At 38.1% G+C, this 23,642-nt stretch overlaps 1 protein-coding gene across 3 annotated transcripts in view; it reads left to right on the forward strand.

The window, feature by feature from the left end:
• Positions 1-22,450, forward strand: part of LOC137253368 (uncharacterized) — a 67,284-nt gene extending 44,834 nt beyond the window's left edge. For 2 of the 3 annotated variants that reach the window (XM_067790145.1, XM_067790147.1), the window contains 2 exons: positions 16,074-16,136; positions 16,206-18,810. In XM_067790145.1, the coding sequence (XP_067646246.1) occupies positions 16,074-16,136; positions 16,206-17,980 (1,838 nt within the window). In that variant the 3' untranslated portion in view covers positions 17,981-18,810. Of the gene's footprint in view, positions 1-16,073; positions 16,137-16,205; positions 18,811-21,814 lie in introns of those variants that run through there. The other variant, XM_067790146.1, reaches the window with a different exon arrangement.
• Positions 22,451-23,642: the final 1,192 nt, after the last annotated feature.

The following is a 23,642-nucleotide window of genomic DNA, read 5'->3' on the forward strand; positions in this document are numbered from 1 at the left end:
TCTGTTAGTTTTTCGACTTTACAATAATATTTGGACTTTGATCTTTACAGATATGGCTTAAATTTGTATTACCTTGGTCTTGTATCGATTTACCACATGTTTGAAAAATTTCTTAAAAATAATGATTTTTTTATGTTGTTGGCTGAGTAAAAATAAAAAATGAAAATCTAGTTTTGTTTCAAGTTTTTATACAAGAAAACATGAAATTTATATGTTTGTCAAACTTCTGCCCATTCAGCCTTTGTTTTCTATTTAAAATCAGCTGTTAAAAGTAGGTGTTGCGAAAACGCACCGCTGGCTAAAACGATGCATTTGACATTTAGCTTTTTATGACATTTTATTTGGCGCAAAAATTGATGTTTATATCAGTTTGTTATAACATTAGCCTATTGTGCAAAGGAAAATTTAAGGAAAGACACTTCAGAGAACTTTTCATCGTTTTTGGTAAATATTGTATTTAGTTTTTTTTTTTTTTGCTTGTATTTTGGTTAGCTTTTTAATATATTTATTAGAAAACAATGAATCGTCAGCTTTCTTAACAATTGGGCAAATTGAATCCTATACTAATACATCAGTGAGGATGAAGGTGAAGAAACATCGGTTTCTGCTAAAAGAAGGGAAATTGATAAAGTTGTTTCGAAAAATACATTCCAACAGCAGATGTTGATGCAGTGAGTGATGAAGAACTTATTGATGATAATGAGTTGCTAACAGATGTACCAGCTATGACGGATGTATGTGGAGAGCCAGAAGTTGATGTTGAATCAGATGTGGAAGATTTTGGGTCACTGCCACCATATTTATCTGAAACACCTGACGACGGACTATCTTGTCCTGGAAAAAACATCACTCATACTGCAGAAAAAGATTTCGGTACACCCAAATGGAAGAAAACCAAACGTATTGAATTTAATTTCGGATGGTACCATATGACAAGAAAGTTGGTTTAGGAGCATCTGTCGTGCTATCATTGCTGGAAAATGTTTCAAATCCAGATCATCATGCTATTTATTTTGATAATTTCTTTTCGTCATATTATTTGTTTTGTTTATTGAACGAAAAACGTTTTAGAGCGACTGGAACTGTCAGAGCAAATCGTCTTAGAGGTGCTGAAAAAATGCTCAAAACTGGTAGAAACCTCAAGAAACATGAATTTGACTACTGTTCCGAAATAAATAACAAGCTTTTTGTAGCTCGATGGCAAGATAATGCTGAAGTAACAGTAATCTCTAACTTCAGAACTGTTGATCCTGGTCTAAAACTGAGAAAAAAAGGTTACTGTTAAAAAACATGGCCTTATAATGACTATAATCAACATATGGGAGGAGTAGATCTCCATGATATTGCAGTAGCTAATTACCATGTTGGCATTCGTGGAAAAAAATGGTAGTGGCGCCTATGGATCAATTCAGTGAACAGTACAACTGTTAATGCATGGAAAATTCATTGCTTGGTTATTAAATCAGAAGGAACTCGTCCTATGTTTCAAATTGCTTTTAAAACGGAAATAGCATTATCTCTGCTTTTATATTGCGAAGAAGAAGTTTATTGAGAAAGTAGTCATCCATCAGGGTTGGTGTCTGTATGTACAAAATTCTGATTTTATAAATTCTGTTTTTTTAAAATTCTGCTTTCTAAATTCTGCTTTCAAAATTCTGTATTACAAAATTCTGTATTAAAATATAATGTTAACAATGTTAAAGAGGCCATGTAATTATTTTGAAAAAGTGCGCCATGCTCAGTAATCCTGCGTAGTATACCCTCCTGCGTAGGCGGCCTTCGCACTTTAAAAAAATAACCCTTAGCCGATCCAACACCGGCTACGTCATGCCATGATTCCGCAATTTTGACTTCCAGAATTAAACATGCAGAATTTTGAAAAAGCAGAATTTTACAAAGCAGAATTTAAAAAAAACAGAATTTTGTCACCCAGAATTTTGTAATACAGAATAATGACACGCTCCCATCCATCAGACATTGAAGAAGCAGAGAGACCACTTCATCTTCCTCGAACTAACGTCCGTGATTATGTAGTATGGAAACCTTCAGGCAACAAACGTAAAATATGTGCCATGTGCCATTCGCAAACTGTTTATGAATATAAAAAATGCAATTTTAGATTACACCCAAAATATTGTGATGATTATCATACAAAATTGGACAGTAAGAAAAAGCTGTGTTTATTATAATAAGGTTAATTAATACAAAATAAAAATATTTTTAACTTTATAAAATAAACTACTGCAACTAAAAACATTTTCAAAATCATTATTGGCTAGACTTCGGAATTTATTTGATTATTTAAGTGCATCACATTTTACAGCGTTTCTCCCAACGTTACGTTTTCGCAACAGTCTCTCCTGTCGCATCCAGGAGACCCATCAGCCTGAAAACTTGTAATAGCGTTCAGTAGTCCTATAATAGAAACCACACAAAATTTCATGCGATTTCCTTCACGGAATCGAGTATCGGGAGAAAATGGGTTAAATGAATATTGCATGTTACTTATTACTCAAAACGTAGCAACACTTAACTTGACTTAGAAGTCTGTTGAATTTTGATTTTCTATGTAAGTTCTAAGTGACGTTGACATTTTGAGATGCCATTTGTTTGTTTCCCTTTCATTTTGACATTTTGTCATAAAAATTTACATTTATTGAGTATGATGCCAGATTATATGCGCTAAGTGGAGTATAATCGTGACTAAGTTGCCAAGTTTACGCCAAGTCAAGTCAAGTCTATGCTAACTATCAGTAATGGGCCCTTTAGGTTGCTTAGCGACGAAATTCATGATGACCGTCGAATAACGTTATTCGCCTCCATCATTTTCAGTGATGCATGGTTGCATCTTACATTTTTATATTTGGGGAGTTGCCAGCTAGTTTGCACGTAACGTAACGCTGACTACAAAAGGTTGAGGACTCTTTTTAACTACCTTAAACCATGGCACGACCCTAGATTGAAGCGATGAAAAAGTAAATTCTGTCAGAAATTTTATAAACTCGCTCCCCTCTTATGAGCTACGCTTTGTGCGGTCTTCCACCAAAAAGAAATACCTAAAGGAGGGATTGAATTTAAGTAAAGTTTACGACGAATATTCATGTAGATGGAAAATAGAAACATCTTCCAGACAACCAGAAGAACAAAAACCTGTTTCCAGAAATTTTTTTTTGGAATATTAAAAAATGAATTCAATTTGACGTTTAAAGACTCTAGTTCAGGTAGATGTATGACTTGCAATAAGTTTAATCTAATGTTAAAAAGGAGAATTTAATTGAAAATGAAAGAAACAGTATTGAGGAAGATCGAAAGCTGCACAATCAACTTGCACAACAAATTCAGAAAGAATTTCCGGAAGATATCGAGAAAGCAAAACTTGAAGATAAAACGGTGGTTTTAGTTTTTGATTTACAGAAAGCGTTAGAAAACTCCGTCGTTTTCCAGCAACATTGCATTTGACAAGCGCCAGGTTTAGACTTACAACCTTTGCATATTCAATGAAGCTGATGGGCATGATAAAGTTTACATGTACGTCTGGTTCGAGAACATAGCGCCTCGTGGCGCCGAAGAAATCGCATCATGCCTTGTAAAACATTTCCGAATGCATTTATCGAGAGATGTGAAACATATGTATATTATAATCCAATTTGTGTGGTGGTCTCAATCGAAGCCTAAAAATAACGCTTTTAATCAAAAATTTTTGGCGAATAGTGACATTGATTTAATTGAGCAAAAATTTTTCTTATCTGGACACAATCACAATATGTGTGACAAACAATTCAAAATAAAAGAGCGAATATCTGAAATGGACCAGTGTATTGAAACGCCTGATAAGTGGATTGATATTATAAGAAATGTATAGCGCCAGGTGTGAAATAAGTAAACGTATTTTCAGTGATGATACAAACACACTAAAATCTGCAAATTTATTCAGCGATTATTTATATACAAGGCTCACATTTAATTTAATGAATAAACTTACACTTGTGTTTAGCTTAACACCCGAACGCTTAAAATCATACAATTTTAAGTTTACTTGACTTATATATCGAAAAAGGCAACTAGCGGAACTATTCCTTTAAACTGAATTTAATATAACAAAATATATAGAAATTAGCGGAACTCGCTGTTTTGCCGCTATTGAACGTAAATATAAATATCGGGTGAGAGCGCAGTAACTTGACAGCGAATGAATGGGAATAGAAGTAAGCGAAAGGCACAGCCGGTTTGCGATGACACTAACGCCGGCGTATTGTTTTACGGGCGCCGCAACATCCCCTCCTCCGTAAACTTTGAGCAGTTCTCTGTGCAAGGTTTACCCTTCACGTCCAATCTTGCGAGTTTTACAGCAGGTCGAGTGAGCAGCCCTGCCTCGGTTTTCACTACAGCGCTTCGTACTTGCCCGTTTTTGGAAGCGTGAACATCGATTACCACCCCTTTCGGCCAAGTATTCCTCTTTAAGTTGTCATCTGCGATTATAACCACATCGCCCACTGCAATAGGTTGTGGTGTCTTTTGGAACCACTTAGTTCGTCTGGTAAGGCAGGGTAGATACTCACGGATCCATCTCTTCCAAAACTGATCTGAAATTTGACTGGATATTCTAAAATGTTTACCCAAATCTTTTAACAACGGGCTATGCTCGTCCTTTTCTCGTATGCCGCTAGAATTGCCCAAGAGAATGATTTGGAGTTAGTGCCTCCATTTCGGGGTAATCCAAAGGTATGTAGGTTAATGGACGAGAATTCAAAGTATACTCGACGTCGGCCAAAGCTGCCCTGAGCACCTCTTCTCGAATATCCATTTTTGGGAGAATGTCCATCAAAATGGATTTGAATGATCGGACCATGCGCTCCCAGGCACCGCCCATATGAGGGGTTATAGGCGGAATGAAGTGCCATTTTATTTCAGGATGATGCCTCTCCAGCTCTCCGGATATCATCCGTTCCATTTGCAGTATACGGCTGGCTCCGCGAAAATTAGTTCCATTGTCCGACCATATGCACTTTGGTACACCACGGCGAGCCAGTTTCAACACGAGCAGGAACGAATCTGTGGACAACGAGTTGCAAACCTCAATATGCACTGCTCTGATAGTCAAACAGGTAAACACAACCCCCCAGCGTTTCTCTCGTCGCCTGCCAATCACTATTTCCATGGGCCCAAAAAAGTCTACACCAGTATTTGCAAATGGCCTTGCGTACGCTGCAAATCTCTGGTGGAATATTTCCCATTTCCGGGAAAGCTGGTAGAGCTTTGCGGTTTCGGCATAGTTGATAATTCTTTGCCGTTTTTCTGACCAAAGCTCTCAAGCCCTGCACGCAATACCGCTGTCTCATTTCATTAACCACAACTTCGTTGTGGTGATGATGAAACTTTCGGTGGTAAAATTCTGTTATGAGATATGAAACACGGTGGAGACGTGGCAATATGATAGGTCTGCGAGCGTCCCAAGGTACGTGTTGAACGGCGTCTATTCTTCTTTTTACTCTTAGGAGACCATCTTCGTCCAAATATGGAGAGTCTTTAAAAATCGCACTATTTTTTGGAACTGCTTTCCCTTTTCTGAGAAGGTGTATTTCCTCAGCGAACACTTCCTCTTGACAGCAACGAATTATGAAGCATTCAACACCGGCAATGTTATTTATTTTAGGCAATGTGGCGATTTTTGATAAATTTGTTCGCTTTGTGACTTTCTGAAGAAACATAAACACGTAACTTTGTGCATTCCGCATTTTTTCCCTTTTGCTAAACCGTTGCGGATCCACACTAATCAGTGACCATGATGATCTCACGGCCGTTTTTAAACCTACATGGCAGATCAGTTCTTTATCGTTATCATGATTATGGTTAACATCAGTGGGTGACCAGTTCTTTTCTGCTTGATACAAAAACGACGGTCCGATATACCAACGCGCAGCTCCATTGAATTCTACGTCATGTTTCATTTTTGTACCTTCGTCGGCAACGTTATTCCCCGACGGTACCCATCTCCATTCGTCTACTCTGGAATTTTCCAATATCTCGCCAACGCGCACCGCCACAAACTGATGAAACTTTCTCGCATCTGATTTAATCCAGCACAAAACATTTTTTGAATCCGTCCAGAATACTCGTTTTTCGATGAAAATTGACAGCTCTTCAGAAATACATTTTGAAAGTCGCAAACCAAGCATTGCGCCCATTAGTTCCAGTCTTGGATTAGATAAGGGCTTAAGCGGTGCCACTCGGGTCTTAGACGCAACAAAGCAGCAACTTTGACAGCAAATTGACAGCTCGTCAGAAATAAATTTTGAAAGTCGCAAACCAAGTAAAGTGGGTACTTCTTTTATACCAATTGATTCGACGGCATAGTGTGACTTAACTAGCTCCTCAATACTGCTATCAGAACTGCATGTACAAACATGCATTACGCGTTGGTGAAAAGTTCCGCCTACATAGTTACGCCCATAAACGGACCACCCTAGCTTACACTCCGCTGCTATTAAGTCGTCTCCATCCTGCTCGCGAATTTGTATTGGTACACCAAGCTTAATGTTATCGAGACTGATAAGAATGCGAGCTTGCGCTCCAATATATGGCTCCATTGGCAAATCCTTCAAATGATTTCTACGCGTTATAGCGCTGCCCTCGAGTGTTTGAATAGGTAGATTAAGACTAGTTACTGTGCGGACCCCCTTTATAAGGAACTTTCTTGAGCTTGGACTTCGAGGAGAAATATGCAGCGCAACGTACTTTGAGTTAGCTTCGTTTTGAGTAACCTCGCCGGTCCATTGAAGGCAGAGTTCTTCCTTAGGTCCGTCAAGGCCGAGTTGTGATGCCAACTCGTCTTCGATGAGAGTACATGCTGACCCTTCGTCAATAAAGGCATACGTATCTATTGAACCTAGTTTACCTTGAAGTGTAACTGCTATATAGCGGAATATGGCGCATTTTTTTTTCCTTGGCATGAAACAAGACTGTTTGATTACGAGAAAGGTTATCCTTGGGCTCAGAAACTTGTAGGGGTCTAATGTTGCCATGAGGTGAGTGAAGGCGTATGTTATGCGGCATTTTGCAGCCATCAACAGTACACTTCCTTTTAGAATTACAGCGCCGTACGAAATGCCGTTTGAAACATCTTATACATAGTTTGTTGTCCTTAATAAATTTCCACCTCATGTCTATACTCATCGCTTTAAATTCCCCGCAATCCGATAGGGTATGTGTCTTTGAACACCTAGGACAGTTTTCTACTTCGGAGCGTCTCAAGTCATGAAGCATAACTCTCTCTCTAAATGTTTTACGACGTCCTTTTCTTTCCTCACTAGCATAAAGTGACGCATTACTATGCTCGATAGGTGTAACTTGGCTAGCGCAGGTGGCAAGATTGAACATCCATTCGTCAAATAGTGCTATATCAACTCGCGCGTGAGACATACGGTGTTTACCCCAATCCAACCTAAGGTCGCATGGAAGTCTGCTTATCAAATCATTCAGGAGCATAGGATCGTTCAGGTAATCCTCTAGACCAATGGCTTGCATTGTAGCTCGATAATTTTGCACGGCCAGGGCAAAGTTAACTAAGGTATTCAGATTTTTAGTTTTGACAACGGGTTGCTGTCTTAATTTCTTTTGAAGAGTCTGGTGGATAACGTCCGGACGCCCATACAACATGCGTAGTGTTTCTATGGCGAAGGATATAGTACTAGGCATCATTAACTTTCCCCTTACGGCGTGCAAAGCTTGACCCTTTAAACATTTTTGCAACCGAATTAAATTTTCTTGGTCTGTGAAGCCACACCTTATCGTCGACTGCTCAAAATTAGTTATGAAGAGCGGCCACTCTTCGGGGTTGCCAGAAAAGGTTGGCAGGTCCTTGGACATTACCTGACGTGCAGCTACCTGCGATGTAGATAAATTTATGTCTTCTAATGAGTTTCGTGAAAAGGGAAAAGTTGTATTGGTCACATTAAATGAAGTTGTTGGCGCTGTATAACTGCCAAAATTATTATTGGGTAATGGGTTTGGTACGCGCGTAGAAGTGAAATGGTGCGGAAGATGACCCTGAGTTATTGCAGCAGACGGCATTAGATTTGGAACAGATACATTGGAAAACGTAGTATTCAAAGCGGCGACATTATTTTGCAGTATGTGATTGCCGAAAGTTGTAGGATTTATTTGCGTACCCATTGTCGCAAATAAGTTGGCGTGTTGTGCCGTATCACGGCTGTCACTAACCTGAGAATGAGCTACAGAGTAATTTTGCGTAGCTGGTTGGAAGTTGGCTCCGAATCTAAACGAGGTGGATGAGGAGGGTGTGTGCTGCGTGAGGCGCTACTAACAATATTGTTCTCTATGTCAAGAGTAGAAAACTGCGCACTAAGATTTTGCGCCCTATTATCCGTGGTGGGTGCCGGGGGTGCCCAAGTCACTTGCGGACCTCTTTCCTTATTAGCATTATTACTTACGGCACGAGGAATTCTCGGTCGTTTTTGGGGTGGCGCCAGACGTAAGATACCAGAGCGTGTGCGAAGTGGTGACATATCAGGGTTTAAATTCTGATTTGGCATAAAACTTGGAATAGTGTTACCTGTAGAAACTCGCGGCGTTGAAGCGGTGACCTGCTGGGAAGAACCTGGCTGTAAGTTATCTACCGTTGAAACATGTGCCTCTGTTGATATGTGTGCCTCTGGGGGAGCGCTGCCAGTTGCTGATGCTGGGGCGCCGGTCGAGGCGTTTATACCTGTTGACGCAGCCAATGTGGTAGAAGCAGCGGTATTGCCATTTTGCAAGGTTGCGCTAGGTAGTTCTGTTGCTTTAGCAGCCGCCAATTGTTCTTCGTCCGACATTTTTAGCCCAAATTAAAGTTGAGGTTATGGTACCGCAGGAGCTCCGCTTACACGAATTATATTGTAGCTGAACCGTGACAATTGCAAAATTCTGTAGGCTTTTAATCCAAACTTTGCCGAAATTGCTCAATATATTGCCTAAGCCAAAGTATTTTAGTTTTGTAGCGCCAGGTGTGAAATAAGTAAACGTATTTTCAGTGATGATACAAACACACTAAAATCTGCAAATTTATTCAGCGATTATTTATATACAAGGCTCACATTTAATTTAATGATAAACTTACACTTGTGTTTAGCTTAACACCCGAACGCTTAAAAGCATACAATTTTAAGTTTACTTGACTTATATATCGAAAAAGGCAACTAGCGGAACTATTCCTTTAAAATGAATTTAATATAACAAAATATATAGAAATTAGCGGAACTCGCTGTTTTGCCGCTATTGAATGTAAATATAAATATCGTGTGAGAGCGCAGTAACTTGACAGCGAATGAATGGGAATAGAAGTAAGTGAAAGGCACAGCCGGTTTGCGATGACACTAACGCCGGCGTATTGTTATACGGGCGCCGCAACAAAATGCAAAACAGGCACATCCGCAATTTACCGTAACAAAAATGGAAATGAACGATTTTATATCTGCCGAAGAACTAAACAAATTGATAATAAACGTCAAAAAAGACCTAATACTATGTTCAAACAGAAAAATAAATTGAGGAAATTTCGATTTGAATTGAGTGCTGTTCATACAACTCGATTTAGCTTACACAATAGTAATTTGATAGCTGGATGGCTCATCTCTACAGCAAGAACATACCTTTGTTCAGACTGTCAAAATGAACACGCACATTATTGGGCGAATGAAATTGAATGAAAACATAAAACTTTGAAATTTTTGTGTGTTGTAAGAAAATGTGTTCAATGTTTTGGTTTCATTTTGAGTTTGCCATCTTCTTTTGACAATCCCTACTCCAGTGAAATGAAGGACATAAAATCAGCTGATGAGATGAGCCAACCATATAGTTCAGCCATGCGTAACTGACGTTAAAATATACTCAATAAACACACTTTACAATGTTGCATTTGCAGTTTGAAACAATTTATTACGCAATTTTTTTTAAATGGGCAATTTATTATTACAATTTATTATATGACAAATTGCGTAATAAATTGCCCAAATAGTATAAATTGCCAATTTGGTGTGTGTTTGAACCTAGTATAAATAATGAAAAAATCAGAAAAATCCAAAACCACCGTGCGCGTCCGATGACGAAATTAAATTAATGAAAAAAATTGAGATTAGTAGGAATAATGTTTCCGATGATGCACTGAAATTGGCTTCGACTCCATTACTGTTTCCCTTCGGAAGACCAATTACTGATGCAAAATTCAGTGATTTAATGAAATGTATGGAATTTATTGGCCCCGAACATCGTCAGTTCTATGAAAACCTGGAAAAGGATGCAAATGCCAAAGATTATGAATTGGCAAGCGAAGGGAGTGATGACGAATAAACTCGTTGGAAATAACTTGAATTATGGAAACTGCAAGTTCACATTACAGTTTTCAGAAAATTGTATCCATTCCAAATGCCAATCGCAACTTAGCTAATTTATTTGGTATTATCAATACGTAAAACACTTTTAGAAGGAAATAACCTCATAAAGATTATGTGGGTCCCAAGCCACGTATCAATACCTGGAAATGAAGTCGCACACCAAGAGTAAAATTAGCAGCTAAAGAGCCACTAATGGTACAAAACATAATCTCAAAATGAGACATCGTCAGGCTGGCATAGGTCGTGTTGCAAAACACAAAATCGGAAAACTGGAAAAACTTCACACATCATTACGCAAACATAAAGACCGGCTACTTTCCCTTTCAAAGTCAGCTGTAACAAATTGAAAGCATTCATCCGACTACGCATAGGACACACGATTATTACACATGAGGTAGATATGGACGTAACACAGTGCCCCATTATGTAACAGGGAAACAAACTCTGTGATCCATCTTCTCGACAGATGTCAACATTTCTCTGCAACCAGAGCAAACCTATTCGACAAAATAAGACCTACCAGATTAATTAATGAATTCCAAGATTAACGAGTCTTAAGAAATTAATATAGTGTTAATTATCTATAAGTTTAAGTGAATCTAAGTAATTCCTATCGAATGTATGCAACAAAAAAAGAAAAGCGCCGAAGGTGTTCTTACTAGTAAATAAAAAAATAAAATAATAATAATTAGCTGCCCTCAATTACTATATTATTAGGATCATAGTGTACATCAGCATAATTCATTTGTGCAGTATTATTCGACATTCAGATGAAAGGTACCAAACACAAAAAAAAAAAAATAAAATACTTTGCGAAGCTCGAATTGTGTATTTTTTAGTTTGAATGGCGAAGGCTTATTTGTTTGGTAATTTGGTTCACAGGTAACTTTTTTTTTACTTTAATATTTAGAGACATTTTTTCTGGGACCTTTTCCAAAAAAATGATTGAGCGTTTTGCTTGTATTTGGTACAGCTTTTAGCGTAGGCTAATATTAAGGAAGTTTTTTCCGAGAAATGGACTTACTTGAAACTCGGTACGTAGGTAGCTTTTCGCTTAGTAGATGCCTACAACTCCAGTTGCCGAGTCTCCTTGGTTAAGGGTAAGAAGACGGGTTGTCGCATAACCTGACATTACTAAGGAGAAAAATTAGGAAACTCTTTAACGTGGCAAGGAGAACCGGCAACTGGGAGGAATACACACAAAATCTAACACAGTACAATAAAGAGATTAAAAAGCAAAAGGGGAAAGTTTTAGGAATATATGTGAGCGAATTTCCAGCTCACCTGCAGCGGCAAGGCTCCACAAGGCCCTAGCCAAAGAGCAGAGAGAGATTAAACTAGCAATTAAGCTCCCAGACGGTACCCATACCGGAACGGTGGAGGAGCGAGCAAGGGCCCTGCTGCAAGCGCATTTTCCTGATGCCTCTCCGCAAGTACTGGAACCTGTATCCCCAGAGTGACACCAACCCCATCACACTGGCAATTAGCCAACTCTCTCTTCTTTTAGGCCAGAGTCAGATGAGCAGTGAGATCTCCGGGGATGGATAACATCTACCTGGCGCTAATGCAGCAAGGGACACAGATTATCCCACATCTCGCCAGGATCATGAGAGATAGCCTGGCACTGGGATAGATACCCATGGTTTGGAGAAGAGCAAAGGTGCTTTTCATACCAAAAGGAGGTAAAAAGGACTACTCACAAGCAAAGTCCTTCAGACCAATAAGTCTAACCTCCTTTGTCTTGAAGGCAATGGAAAAGTAATAGACCAAGAAATCAGGTCGAAATCCCTCAAAAGCTGGTCCCTACATCATTCATAGCCAGCACGCCTACAGAGCGGGTAGGTCCACGGACACAGCTCTGTACCAATTATCATCTGAAATACAGAGGGCGTTCGCAGCAGAGGAAACAGTGTATTGCGCTTTCCCTTTTGCAACAGCGCCGTTAAGGTTAGTACCACAAGGAGGTGTCCTGTCGCCCCTTATGTGGAGCCTAGTAGTGGATGAACTCCTGTAAAAGCTATCAAACAATGGTATAGGATGCCAATGATATGCTGATTACATCGTCATAATTGCAAGGGGTAAATTCGAGTGTACGCTCTGTGACATAATACAGAGAGCATTGATCATTACAAGGGGATGGTGCGCCAGTGTAGGGCTTAACATCAACCCATCTAAGACGAACATCATCCCCTTCACCAGAGGAAGGGTCTACTATCCCTAGAAGCAATAACAATAGATGGCGTAGCACTAGAATATGGAACCGCTGTGAATTACTTGGGGGTCATCTTTGACACCAAGCTGCTCTGGAAACAGCACTTCGACTCCATGAAAAGTAGGGTCATGAAGTCCATCATGGTATGCACGCGTCTAGCAGGCAAATCATGGGGCTGCAGCCCACATGTACTAGGATGGATGTATACCATGATAGTAAAACCTATGATAACATATGGATCGATAGCCTGGGCATCGAGAACAACTGGTGCGACGACGAGGCAAGCACTGTCGAAACTTCAGCGACTGGCATGTGTGTGCATCACGGGAGCATAAGCACATGCTCTACAACAGCGCTGGAAGCTATCCTCGATCTAACCCCGCTGCATATATTGATAGAGCAGTCAGCCAAGCGAACCCTCTGAATATCGCCAAGGAGGGTTCGGGCAAAGGTAAAGTCATATTGTCCCGAAGCATGGAGGAACTGAGAGCGAAGATCCCAATCTCTCAACTCCCGAGAGATATCCTCAGGCAGATAGCTTTTGAGAAAAGGTATAAAGTAGAATTGGGAGACAAGATACATGGAAGGAAAGCAGAATTGAGAGCATTCAGCAGCTACATAAAACAGTATGGTACACCGATGGCTCGAAGACGCCAGAGGTGATTGGATCTGGAGTCGTTGGACCCACATCCAAGGTATCAATACCCCTGGGAGCATACCCGAGCATTTTTCAAGCGGAAGTATTCGCCATAATAAGCCAGTGCGCTGATCTAAACCTTCAGCGCGAATACTCCAATGAAACAATCGCCTTGCTCAGTGACAGTCAGGCTGCCCTCAAGGCGATCTAGGCGTTTGGTCCTTGAGTGTGTTGAAAAGCTAAATAAACTAAGAGCACACAACGAACTACTGTTGGCCTGGGCTCCTGGCCACAGGGGAGTTGAGGGTAATGAGGAGAGAGAGGCAACAACGACACGACTCATTGGTCCCGAGCCGCTCCTGCCAGTATGCTCGCAAGAAATCAGGGGGCATCTATTAGTAGAAGAGAGGAAAAACAGGGAAGAATACTGGCACTATCTGCCAGGCCTGAGACAATCTAAGTTACTATTAGGGGGTTACAGCATAACTCTATATAGGCCATTAATAGGCTTCTCGAAAGATAGCCTAAGCTATTCTTACAGGACACTGTAGACTGAACAGCCACATTCAGAAGCTGGGCATACTATCGAACCACACATGCCGATTTTGTGATCGATCAGCGGAGACAGCGGATCATATCCTCCTGGATTGTGACGCAATCTCAAGACACAGGGCTAAGTTTATGGGCTCACCATGACCAGAGCATTCTCACATTAAATCCTTCAAGCCAGGCGAACTGCTAGGGTTCATCAGAGATGTCGGCTTGGATGAGGTGCTGTGAAGGAGCTGAGGTCACAATAGACTAATGGTAGCAGTGCAATCCTCAATTAATTATCTATCTAGGTTAATAATAAGGGAAGTAGACTAGGTACCGACCCATATTAAATTTATTTACTGTACGATTTGCTTGAAATTTTGTAGTTTGATAGGTTTTCGCCAAAGTTAATATGAAGGAAACTTTTTTCCGGGGAGTGAACTAGGACCGACCTCTTTATTGCTTCAATAAGATTTTTTGGTATTGTAACGAATTTTTGGGAATTTCCGCTTTCTGCAAGCGTTCGAATCGCTAAATTGTCGAATAAATAACTCCAATATTCAGTAATGCAAAATGGTCTTTATTGGACTACTTTGAGAGTACTTGACAATAACACTTATACTCATATATGTAATAGTCCTATATTGCTACAAAAGGCTAGGTACATTACCAAACATCAGAGTGCCGATATATTGCTGTTTTCACGTTTTTGTTTTTGTAATTGATATTAGAGAAAAATTGTAAGTTTACAAACGGCGACTGTTTTTGTTTTCAATAATCGAATGTACCTAAATTTCAATTTTTTCCTGTTGCCTCGTCCACCCATTTCTCCTAAGGTCTAGTTACTTCGCGAACTTCATGCTTGGTTACAAGCCATATATGTACATGTATATTTGTAGTTTATAGTCTCTCGCATAGCCATATGCGTGTGTATTTGTGAGTACTACTTCTGCTGGTGAGTATTTCTCTGCTGTCTTGTATGTACATGTGTGTGTAAATGATGATTGATTTGTTTACGTACCAAGAGTGTAAGGCTGAGTAACACAGCACTGTGCTGTGTTATTGTGTTAACACTCAGTAATGTGCGGCACGCACACGCACACTTATCGATTAATTTATATCACAGTGGCACACTCGATGGCACAAAGCTGACTGTGCAATGCCGCTCAAACTGGTAAATGCTCATAACACAGTAACACGCTCTATAGCCCAGAGAATGACACTCAGATCGTAAGTGCACATACATACATAGTCCATTGTGCTTGTGTGTTGATTGTATTGCTTTCCAATGACACTTCATATTTATACACATGATACAAATATTACAAGATAAAACCGGTGAGAGGATAATGACATTTAAAAAGATTTTAAAATTCTCACTGCACTCGCATAATTTTTATTTTATTTTGATTTTTTCATAAAAAAATGGTGTCCACAGGGGCACTTACTATCCTCTTGATCAGATGATATGACTTTGTTATAATTATGTAGGTCCTAGGTACTAGTCATCACACTCCTCATCAATATAGGGCGTTGATCAGATAATTAAATAAAAGCAATGCAGCATCAAATTTCTATTGATAGTCATAAGTAAGACCAACTGAACCTTAATCAGGTTATGCTACGCCTCACATTTTTAGAAATTTCACACACCCAACGCTTTTATTTAATTGTCTGATCAACGCCCTAGATTGATGAGGAGTGTGATGAATAGTACCTAGGACCTACGTAATTATTTTCTAGCTTTTATTATTATTATTACTTCGTGTAAATATTGTTTTCAATAAAACCGTTTAACTTGAAAATTTTTTTTTTAAATTATCTTATTTTTATATTTGTCCAGCTCATAAATTAGTGACCGGTTTTTTGAGACTGTCAACGGGAGACAGCTTACAGAAGGCAAATTGTCTCAAAACGGATTTTAACCCTAAAACGTCTCTGATAGTAACCAGAGACGGCTTACTGAATTCAGCTGTAAGTTTAACTTTCTTTTAAGTAAATAACGGTCTTACCCCTTATTAAGCTTAGGCTAAGTGGGTATAGGTTGTTGTTGTTGTAGCAGTGCTGTTTCGTGTATATGGTTTTGTCCAGTTTCACGCAGTAGGGTAAAAAGAATGTCCCTGTTGCGTTTAAGAAAACCGTTGGAGAAAGATTTGATCGTCAGTTATCGCGTAGAGAAGATATTACTAAAGCACTTTGTTGGAAGACGGTCAAAGTCGTTAAGACATTCAAGCGCCAATTTTTAAAAAATAATGATAAAGTATTTCAAAAATGTTTGATAAAAGATTGGATAATTTTTCAGATGATGGAGAACTTGATGCTGAAATTTCATCAACTACAACTAACAGTTCTACAAATTCTCAAGGTATTTGACTTAATTGAATCAACAAAACAAATATTTGTATCCATTACATTATATGTAATATATTTTTAGCTTCATCGGACGAAGAAGCATATACGCCCCCCCGAGTGAAGAAAAAACTTAAAAACGTGCAAAAAACAAATTCCAGAATAGACGGGGCAAATAAAAAAAGCTTTAAGCAAGTTTCATGTCACTGCAGATTTCAATGTAGCAGCAAGATAACACCTCAACGACAAGAAGAGTTATTCCAAACATATAACAATTCAAACCTCGCAGAACAAGTTTTGATGATATCATCGACGGCTAAGAAACACACATTCAAAAAGAGAAATATTAAATATATGCCAGGGTGTAAACACAGAAACATTGATGGTTCCTATAAGTATCATTTAACTGATAACTTCGGTATTTCTCACGAAATATGCCGCAATTTTCTCTTAAAACTTTTTCAAATCATACCTGCAACTTTTTATAATTGGCTAAAGGTTGAGGACCCTTTTAACTACTTTAAACCAGGGTGCGGCCCTAGATTGAAGCCAAGCGATGAGAAAGTAAATTTTGTTAGAAATTTTATAAACTCGCTCCCCTCTTATGAGTCACGTTTTGGGCGGTCGTCCACCAAAAAGAAATACCTTAAGGAGGGATTGAATTTAAAGAAAGTTTACGACGAATATTCATGTAGGTGGAAAATAGAAACATCTTCCAGACAACCAGAAGAACAAAAACCTGTTTCCAGACCTTTTTTTTCTGGAATATTAAAAAATGAATTTAATTTGACATTTAAACACTCTAGTTCAGGTAAATGTATGACTTGCAATGAGTTTAATCTGATGTTAAAAAAGGAGAATTTAACTGAAAATGAAAGAAACAGTATTTGGGAAGATCAAAAGCTGCACAATCAACTTGCACAACAAATTCAGAAAGAATTTTTGGAAGATATCAAGAAAGCAAAACTTGAAGATAAAACGGTGGTTATAGTTTTTGATTTACAGAAAGCGTTGGAAACTCCGTCCTTTTCAAGCAACATTGCATTTGACAAGCGCCAGCTTTGGACTTACAACCTTTGCATAGTCAATGAAGTTGATGGGCATGATAAAGTTTACATGTACGTCTGGTCCGAGAACATGGCGTCTCGTGGCGCGGACGAAATCGCATCATGCATTATAAAACATTTCCGAATGCATTTATTGGGAGATATGAAACATATTATATTGTATTCAAATTCGTGTGGTGGTCTCAATCGAAGCCTAAAAATAACGCTTTTAATCAAACATTTTTTGGCGAATAGTGACATTGATTTAATTGAGCAAAAATTTTTCTTATCTGGACACAATTACAATATGTGTGACAAGCAATTCTTAATAATAGAGCGAATAGCGGAAATGTACCAGTGTATTGAAACGCCTGATAAGTGGATTGATATTATAAGAATTGCAAAACAGACACATCCGCAATTTACCGTAACAAAAATGGAAATATGCGATTTTATATCTGCTGAAGAACTTAACAAATTGATAATAAACGTCAAAAAATACCTAAATAATGAAAAAATCAGAAAAATTCAAAACCACCGTGCGCATCCGATGACTATTTTTGCTTTCGACGATTTTAAAGTAATGAAAAAAATTGAGATAAATAGGAATAATGTTTCCGATGATGCACTGAAATTGGCTTCGACTCCATTACTGTTTCCCTTAGGAAGGCCAATTAGTGATGCAAAATTCAGTGATTTAATGAAATTGATGGAATTTATTGGCCCCGAACATCGTCAGTTCTATGAAAACCTGCAGAAGGATGCAAATGCCAAAGACTATGGATTGGCAAGCGGAGGGAGTGATGACGAATAACCACGTTGGAAATAACTTGAATTATGGAAACTATGTAAGTTCACATTACGGTTTTCAAAAAATTGTATCCATTCCAAATGCCAACCGCAACTTAGCTAATTCATTTGGTATTGTAACGAATTCTGGGGATTTCTGATATTTATGCACCTTCTGCTAACGTTCGAATCGCTAAACTGTTGAATAAATCACTCAAATATTCAGTATTGCAAAGTGGTCTTTATTTAGAATACTTTGGGAGTAGTACTTCACAATTATACTTCACAACCAACAACCTGTTTAAATCAAAACTGATTGGTCATTCCTCAGCTTGCGCTGCTTTTATACTCTCTGTTCCCTCGTCCGCATATTTCTACTAAGGTCTAGACGTTTCGCCTTCTAGAACAGTTGTATCTCCTGCTTGGTAATTGAGCTATATTCGTGTGTATGTGTAACAATTTCGGCTGATGGCTACACAGTGGCGGATCGTGAGCTTGGCTGTGGGGGGAAATGGTATCAAAAAAGTTCATAATATTTGTTTTATTTTTATAAAAGCGGTATTCATGTATAAATTGCCATACACCGTGAAATGCCAAAATTTTGTGCCTACTGCTATTTTCATGCTCAAGAAAAATGCAAAATTTTTCTTGAATGTTTGCTTTTGATCTGTGTACAGCGCTTAATAATACCAAAATGTAAGCTTTCGATATCAAAGTATTTTCGGAAGTATGAATGTATTCTGTTTTTAAATACTTTTTGTATTATTTACTTGGTACATTTATCATCACTGGGTGTGAACATTTCATACTTATATAATTTTAATAAAACAACGTAATAATAACAATGTAAACAAATGTTATGTTTAAAGACACAGAGTGAAACTTTCTGAAAGTGATCACCGAAACCGTCATAATTTATTTTTGAGCAACAAAGATATTATTTGATAGCTTCTCCGATTTTTCCAAAAAATACTGTATCCTTAATTATCGCCATTTGAATTTTCTTTGTCCTTTTTCTTAAGATTTTATAAGAATTAAGAATTAAGCTTAACACCGATAAATGATAATTGTTATTCTATTATTTTGGTTTTATTGGGAAAAACTGAGAACATTTACTGGCCATAAAACTAAAATAAAGATTGAATAACAATTATCATTTATCGGTGTTAAGCTCATTAATTCTTAAAAAATCTTAAGTAAAATTGAACATACCATTAAACATACAAACATTGTCCTTTTTCGTTTAAAGTTGAATATCAGCCGATAGGCTCCACCGATTTTGACAGTTCGGTAAAAGTTTACACGTTTTCCAGTTTAAGTTCAGAAAATTGCAATTCAAGTTCATAAATTTACAGTTCAAGTTCAGAATTTTCAATTCAAGTTCAGAAAATTACAATTCAAGTTCAGAAATTCCAATTTAAATTCAGAAATTTACAATCCAAATTCAGAAAATTACAATTCCAGTTCAGAAATTTCAATTTAAATTCAGAAATTTCCAATTCAAGTTCAGAAAATTACAATTTAAATTCAGAAAATTGCAATTCAAGTTCAGAAAATTACAATTCAAGTTCAGAATTTTCAATTCAAGTTCAGAAAATTTGTCGGGTATATTTTTTCATCCAATAGAAATAAAGGTATGTAAGATGGTATCTATGTGTTAAGGAAGCATTGGACATCTTAACTCGTTTAAATCAATTTTGCGAGATAGCGAAGAAAAAAGCTTTCGCTCATAAGAAGCAATTGCAATCCTATATTCTTAGCGTCACAACCATTGATCTGCACTGAGTATGGCATCAGCGATGATAAAGATATGACCACTTAAACAGTCAACGGAGCGTCCACACTCCCGGAACTAACGTATAGGTATTGTCTGCATAGATCTTGGCGCCATATGTCAAAATATCTCAACTTATCCCATCATCATCATTCATAATGAATTGGCACTTAATCGCGATTTTGGCAGTTTCGTAACAAATCATGCCAGCTTTCCCTGTTTCACGGTAACTCACCGCCATTGGTAGCACAATAAAAGGTCAAGTCTTCCTCCACCTTCGCAACTCTGTGGAGGTCTCACCCTTCCACTGCTTCCAAACTGCAGTTTCGACTGAAGTACTTTCTTGGCCGTAGCGTCATCATGCACTTTTTGGAAAGAATTATCCTCCATTTGATTTCAAGGTTCGGGATGTACACACCTTGAAGAAAACTCGGGGTACACTATACCCAAGCCACCATTTTGGCAACATGGTCAACGAAGCATCAACACTTCCGGAAGTAACATATAGGTATAAAATTAATTAATTAAAACAACTTTTGAAATTAACACCCAACTTATAAATTTCTGAATTCGAACAGAATTCGAACTGTATTTTCTAAACTTGAAATGTTATTTTCTGAACTTGAATTGTAATTTTCTGAACTTGAATTGTATTTTTCTGAACTTGAATTGTAATTTTCTGAACTTGAATTGTATTTTTCTGAACTTGAATTGTAATTTTCTGAACTTGTAGTTTTCTGAATTTAAATTGGAATTTATGAACTTGAATTGTAATTTTCTGAACTTGAATTGGAAAATCTGAACTTGAATTGTAAATTTCTGAATTTGAATTGTAAATTTCTGAATTTAAATTGGAAATTCTGAACTTGACTTGTAATTTTCTGAACTTGAATTACAATTGTCTGAACTTGAATTGTAAATTTCTGAACTTAAACTGGAAAAGGTGTAGTTGAGGGGTCGATTGCTAATACGCTACCAAAAATATCCAGAGACCTCAGTATTAATAATCCGAAGGTGGAAAAGAAAAATTTTAACTCGTTCAAAAGATATTAAACAAAAACCGAAAAATTACCCGCGGGTCCCTTCGAAACAGGGGGTGGTATCCATAATATTTTTGCGTAGAACACCTTTCTGCATTAGCGGCCTTCGGCCGCGCTTATAAAAAATTACCCTGGGTGGGTCCAACACCGGTTTGGAGACCAAAACTATATCCGCGCAAAACACTTATGTTTACAATTTTCTTTGTGGGTACACAACATTACAACAACCACATGAAAATAGCCAATTTAAACTGCAAATATCTTCCGCCTTCGGATTATTGTTGTCGAGGTCAATACGCGTCTTTTGACAGCTCTCTCGATATTTGTGGTAGCGTATTAGCAGTCGACCCCTCAACTAGACTTTTACCGACAATTCAAACTTTAAAAGCACATTTTTTATAAAAAATAAATAAATAAATGTAAGGCGCGACAACCTCCGAAGAGCTTTAGGCCGAGATCCTCTTCCAATTTGCGCTGTGCTCCTTTTTTAATTTTTGCTACAAATTGGCGGGACGGGACCTACTTGACATACTTGACCTACTTGTTTTATGCCGACTCCGAACGGCATCTGCGAAGGAGATGAGTTTCCACTGAAAGCTTTTCATGGCGGAAATGCACTCGGAGTGCTGCCGGGGGGCGACCCCGCTTAGAAAAATTTTCTTCTAATTGAAAAACCTTATATCTAAAATTTTGATGTTGCTTTAATCTGTTTGTGAACCCAGGCCTTTCGGTGTGATAGGCGGAGCACGCTACCATCACACCACGGTGGCCGCCATTTTTTATTTCTGTGAAATAAATTTCTATTTTTAAAATTGTTGAAAAACCGTGCAAAAAAAATTGTTCTGGGGCACATTTTTTCACGCAAGGAAAACCACATACGCAAAATTGATATGCAAATATGATATTCCGTTGAGAAAAAAATGGCCCGCAATATTGATGCTATTGATATTTTCATTTCCACACCTTGGACTTGAAGATTTTCCATACAAAAATTTACTTTTCAAATACTTTAAGTATTGAACATTTGAATATTTGTTTTCTTTAGATATTTCAGTTTTGTTCTGTAAAGTATTTGGAAAATAAAATTTCTCGACCGGGGGGGGGGGGGGGGGTGTCCCCTATTTCCTTCCTGGAACTGAAGTCGCAGACTAAAGAGTAAAATAAGCAGCTAAAGAGCCACTCGTGGTACAAAACATAATCTCCAAATCAGACATCGTCAGGCTGGCACAGGTTGAGTTACAAAACACAAAATCGGAAAACTGGAAAAACACATCACTACGCGAACATAAACACCAACGGAAAACCGGATACTTTCCCTGTCGAAGTCAGGTGTAACAAATTGAAAGCATTCATCCGACTACGCATAGGCACATGATTATTACACATGCGCAAATTTTCAAAGGTATAGGCGTAACACAGTGCCCCTTTCTGTAACACGGAAACAAACTCTGTGATTCATCTTCTCGACAGATGTCAACATTTCGTTGCAACCAGAGCAAACCTATTTGACAAAATGAGCCCTGCCAGATTAAATAATGAATGCCTTAGATTAACGAGTCATAAGAAAATAATATAGTGTTAAATATCTATAAGTTTAAGTGAATCTAAGTAATTCCTATCGAATGTATGCAGCAAAAACAAAAAAAAAAAACGAGCCGAAGGTGTTCTTACTAGTGCTCCTTATCTTTGGTAAAGAAGGCATTGGCGCTTCTTTTCCCCTAGTTAATAAATAAATAAAATAATCTTTATATATAAAAACCACGTGTCACATTGTTTGTCCGCGATGGACTCCTTGTTCCTTTGTTTTGCACCCCGTGTGTAGTTTGATCTAACTTGAAATATAGGATACGTTATATCTCAGTTTATAGTCGCAATATTATTTTATTGCAAATTTTTTTATATGTTTATACGTAATAATAAAATGTTACGTATACGCACAGGCACTCATATTTTCAGGTGGGATATACTTGCGTGTAATTTGTTGGTGTTTAATTAAACAACGTGCTTATCACTAAAAAATATTATAGCGAATGATATCAAGTATAGCACATCCCCAGGCCCCACAAGACGGGAGATGGGGGATTACCCCCGGGCCCGGGGTTTATGAGGGCCCGCGATTTAGAGGTACTATGACATTTTTTTTAATTCAGGAGAGTCTTTAGTTGTTCCATGTGCAATTTTTAAGTTGAATTTGAAAAGCAACGAATATGTGCATTTCGTTTTAATATTATAGTGAAGTGTGAAAAATAAAAATCTATATATATAAAAGGAAAGGCTAAAATGTGTGTTAGTTGGTCGCCGGTGTTTGAAGAGATGCGTCGGTCGATTTTGTTCAAACGTGGACCCGGGTACTCCTAGAATGTGTTTATAGAATATGGATAACAAATGAAAGCTGTTGATGAGTGCTTTAGTATAGGGTAATTTCCATACCCCTGGGTGACTAGGATCTCGAGATATAGGCCGAAAAGTAGGCCCGTGAATGCCTAGACATTGTTTATACAATATGGATATCAAATGAAAGCTGTTGAGTGCTTTAGTACAGAGTAATATATTATACCGCTGGGTGACTAGGGTCTCGAGATATAGGCCAAAACGTGGACCCGAATACCCCTAGAATGTGTGGGTAATATGGGTATCAAATGAAAGCTGTTGCAGAGAGCTGTAAAGTAATTTTCATTGTGATATTCGATTTAGTCGCATCAACCTGGAAAACTGATAAATATGCATGCAAAGCCGATATAAGGACATGAATTAATAATACCCACAATTGGTATATAAATTTGCCTATATTAGTATTAACGATCCTTTTTGCCGGGAAGTAGACCAGAGACGGACTGGGACTGAGATTAGGACTAGGACTGGGACTGGAACAA

Source organism: Eurosta solidaginis, chromosome 5 (assembly GCF_040869045.1).
Source record: "Eurosta solidaginis isolate ZX-2024a chromosome 5, ASM4086904v1, whole genome shotgun sequence".
Lineage (NCBI taxonomy): Eukaryota > Metazoa > Arthropoda > Insecta > Diptera > Tephritidae > Eurosta > Eurosta solidaginis.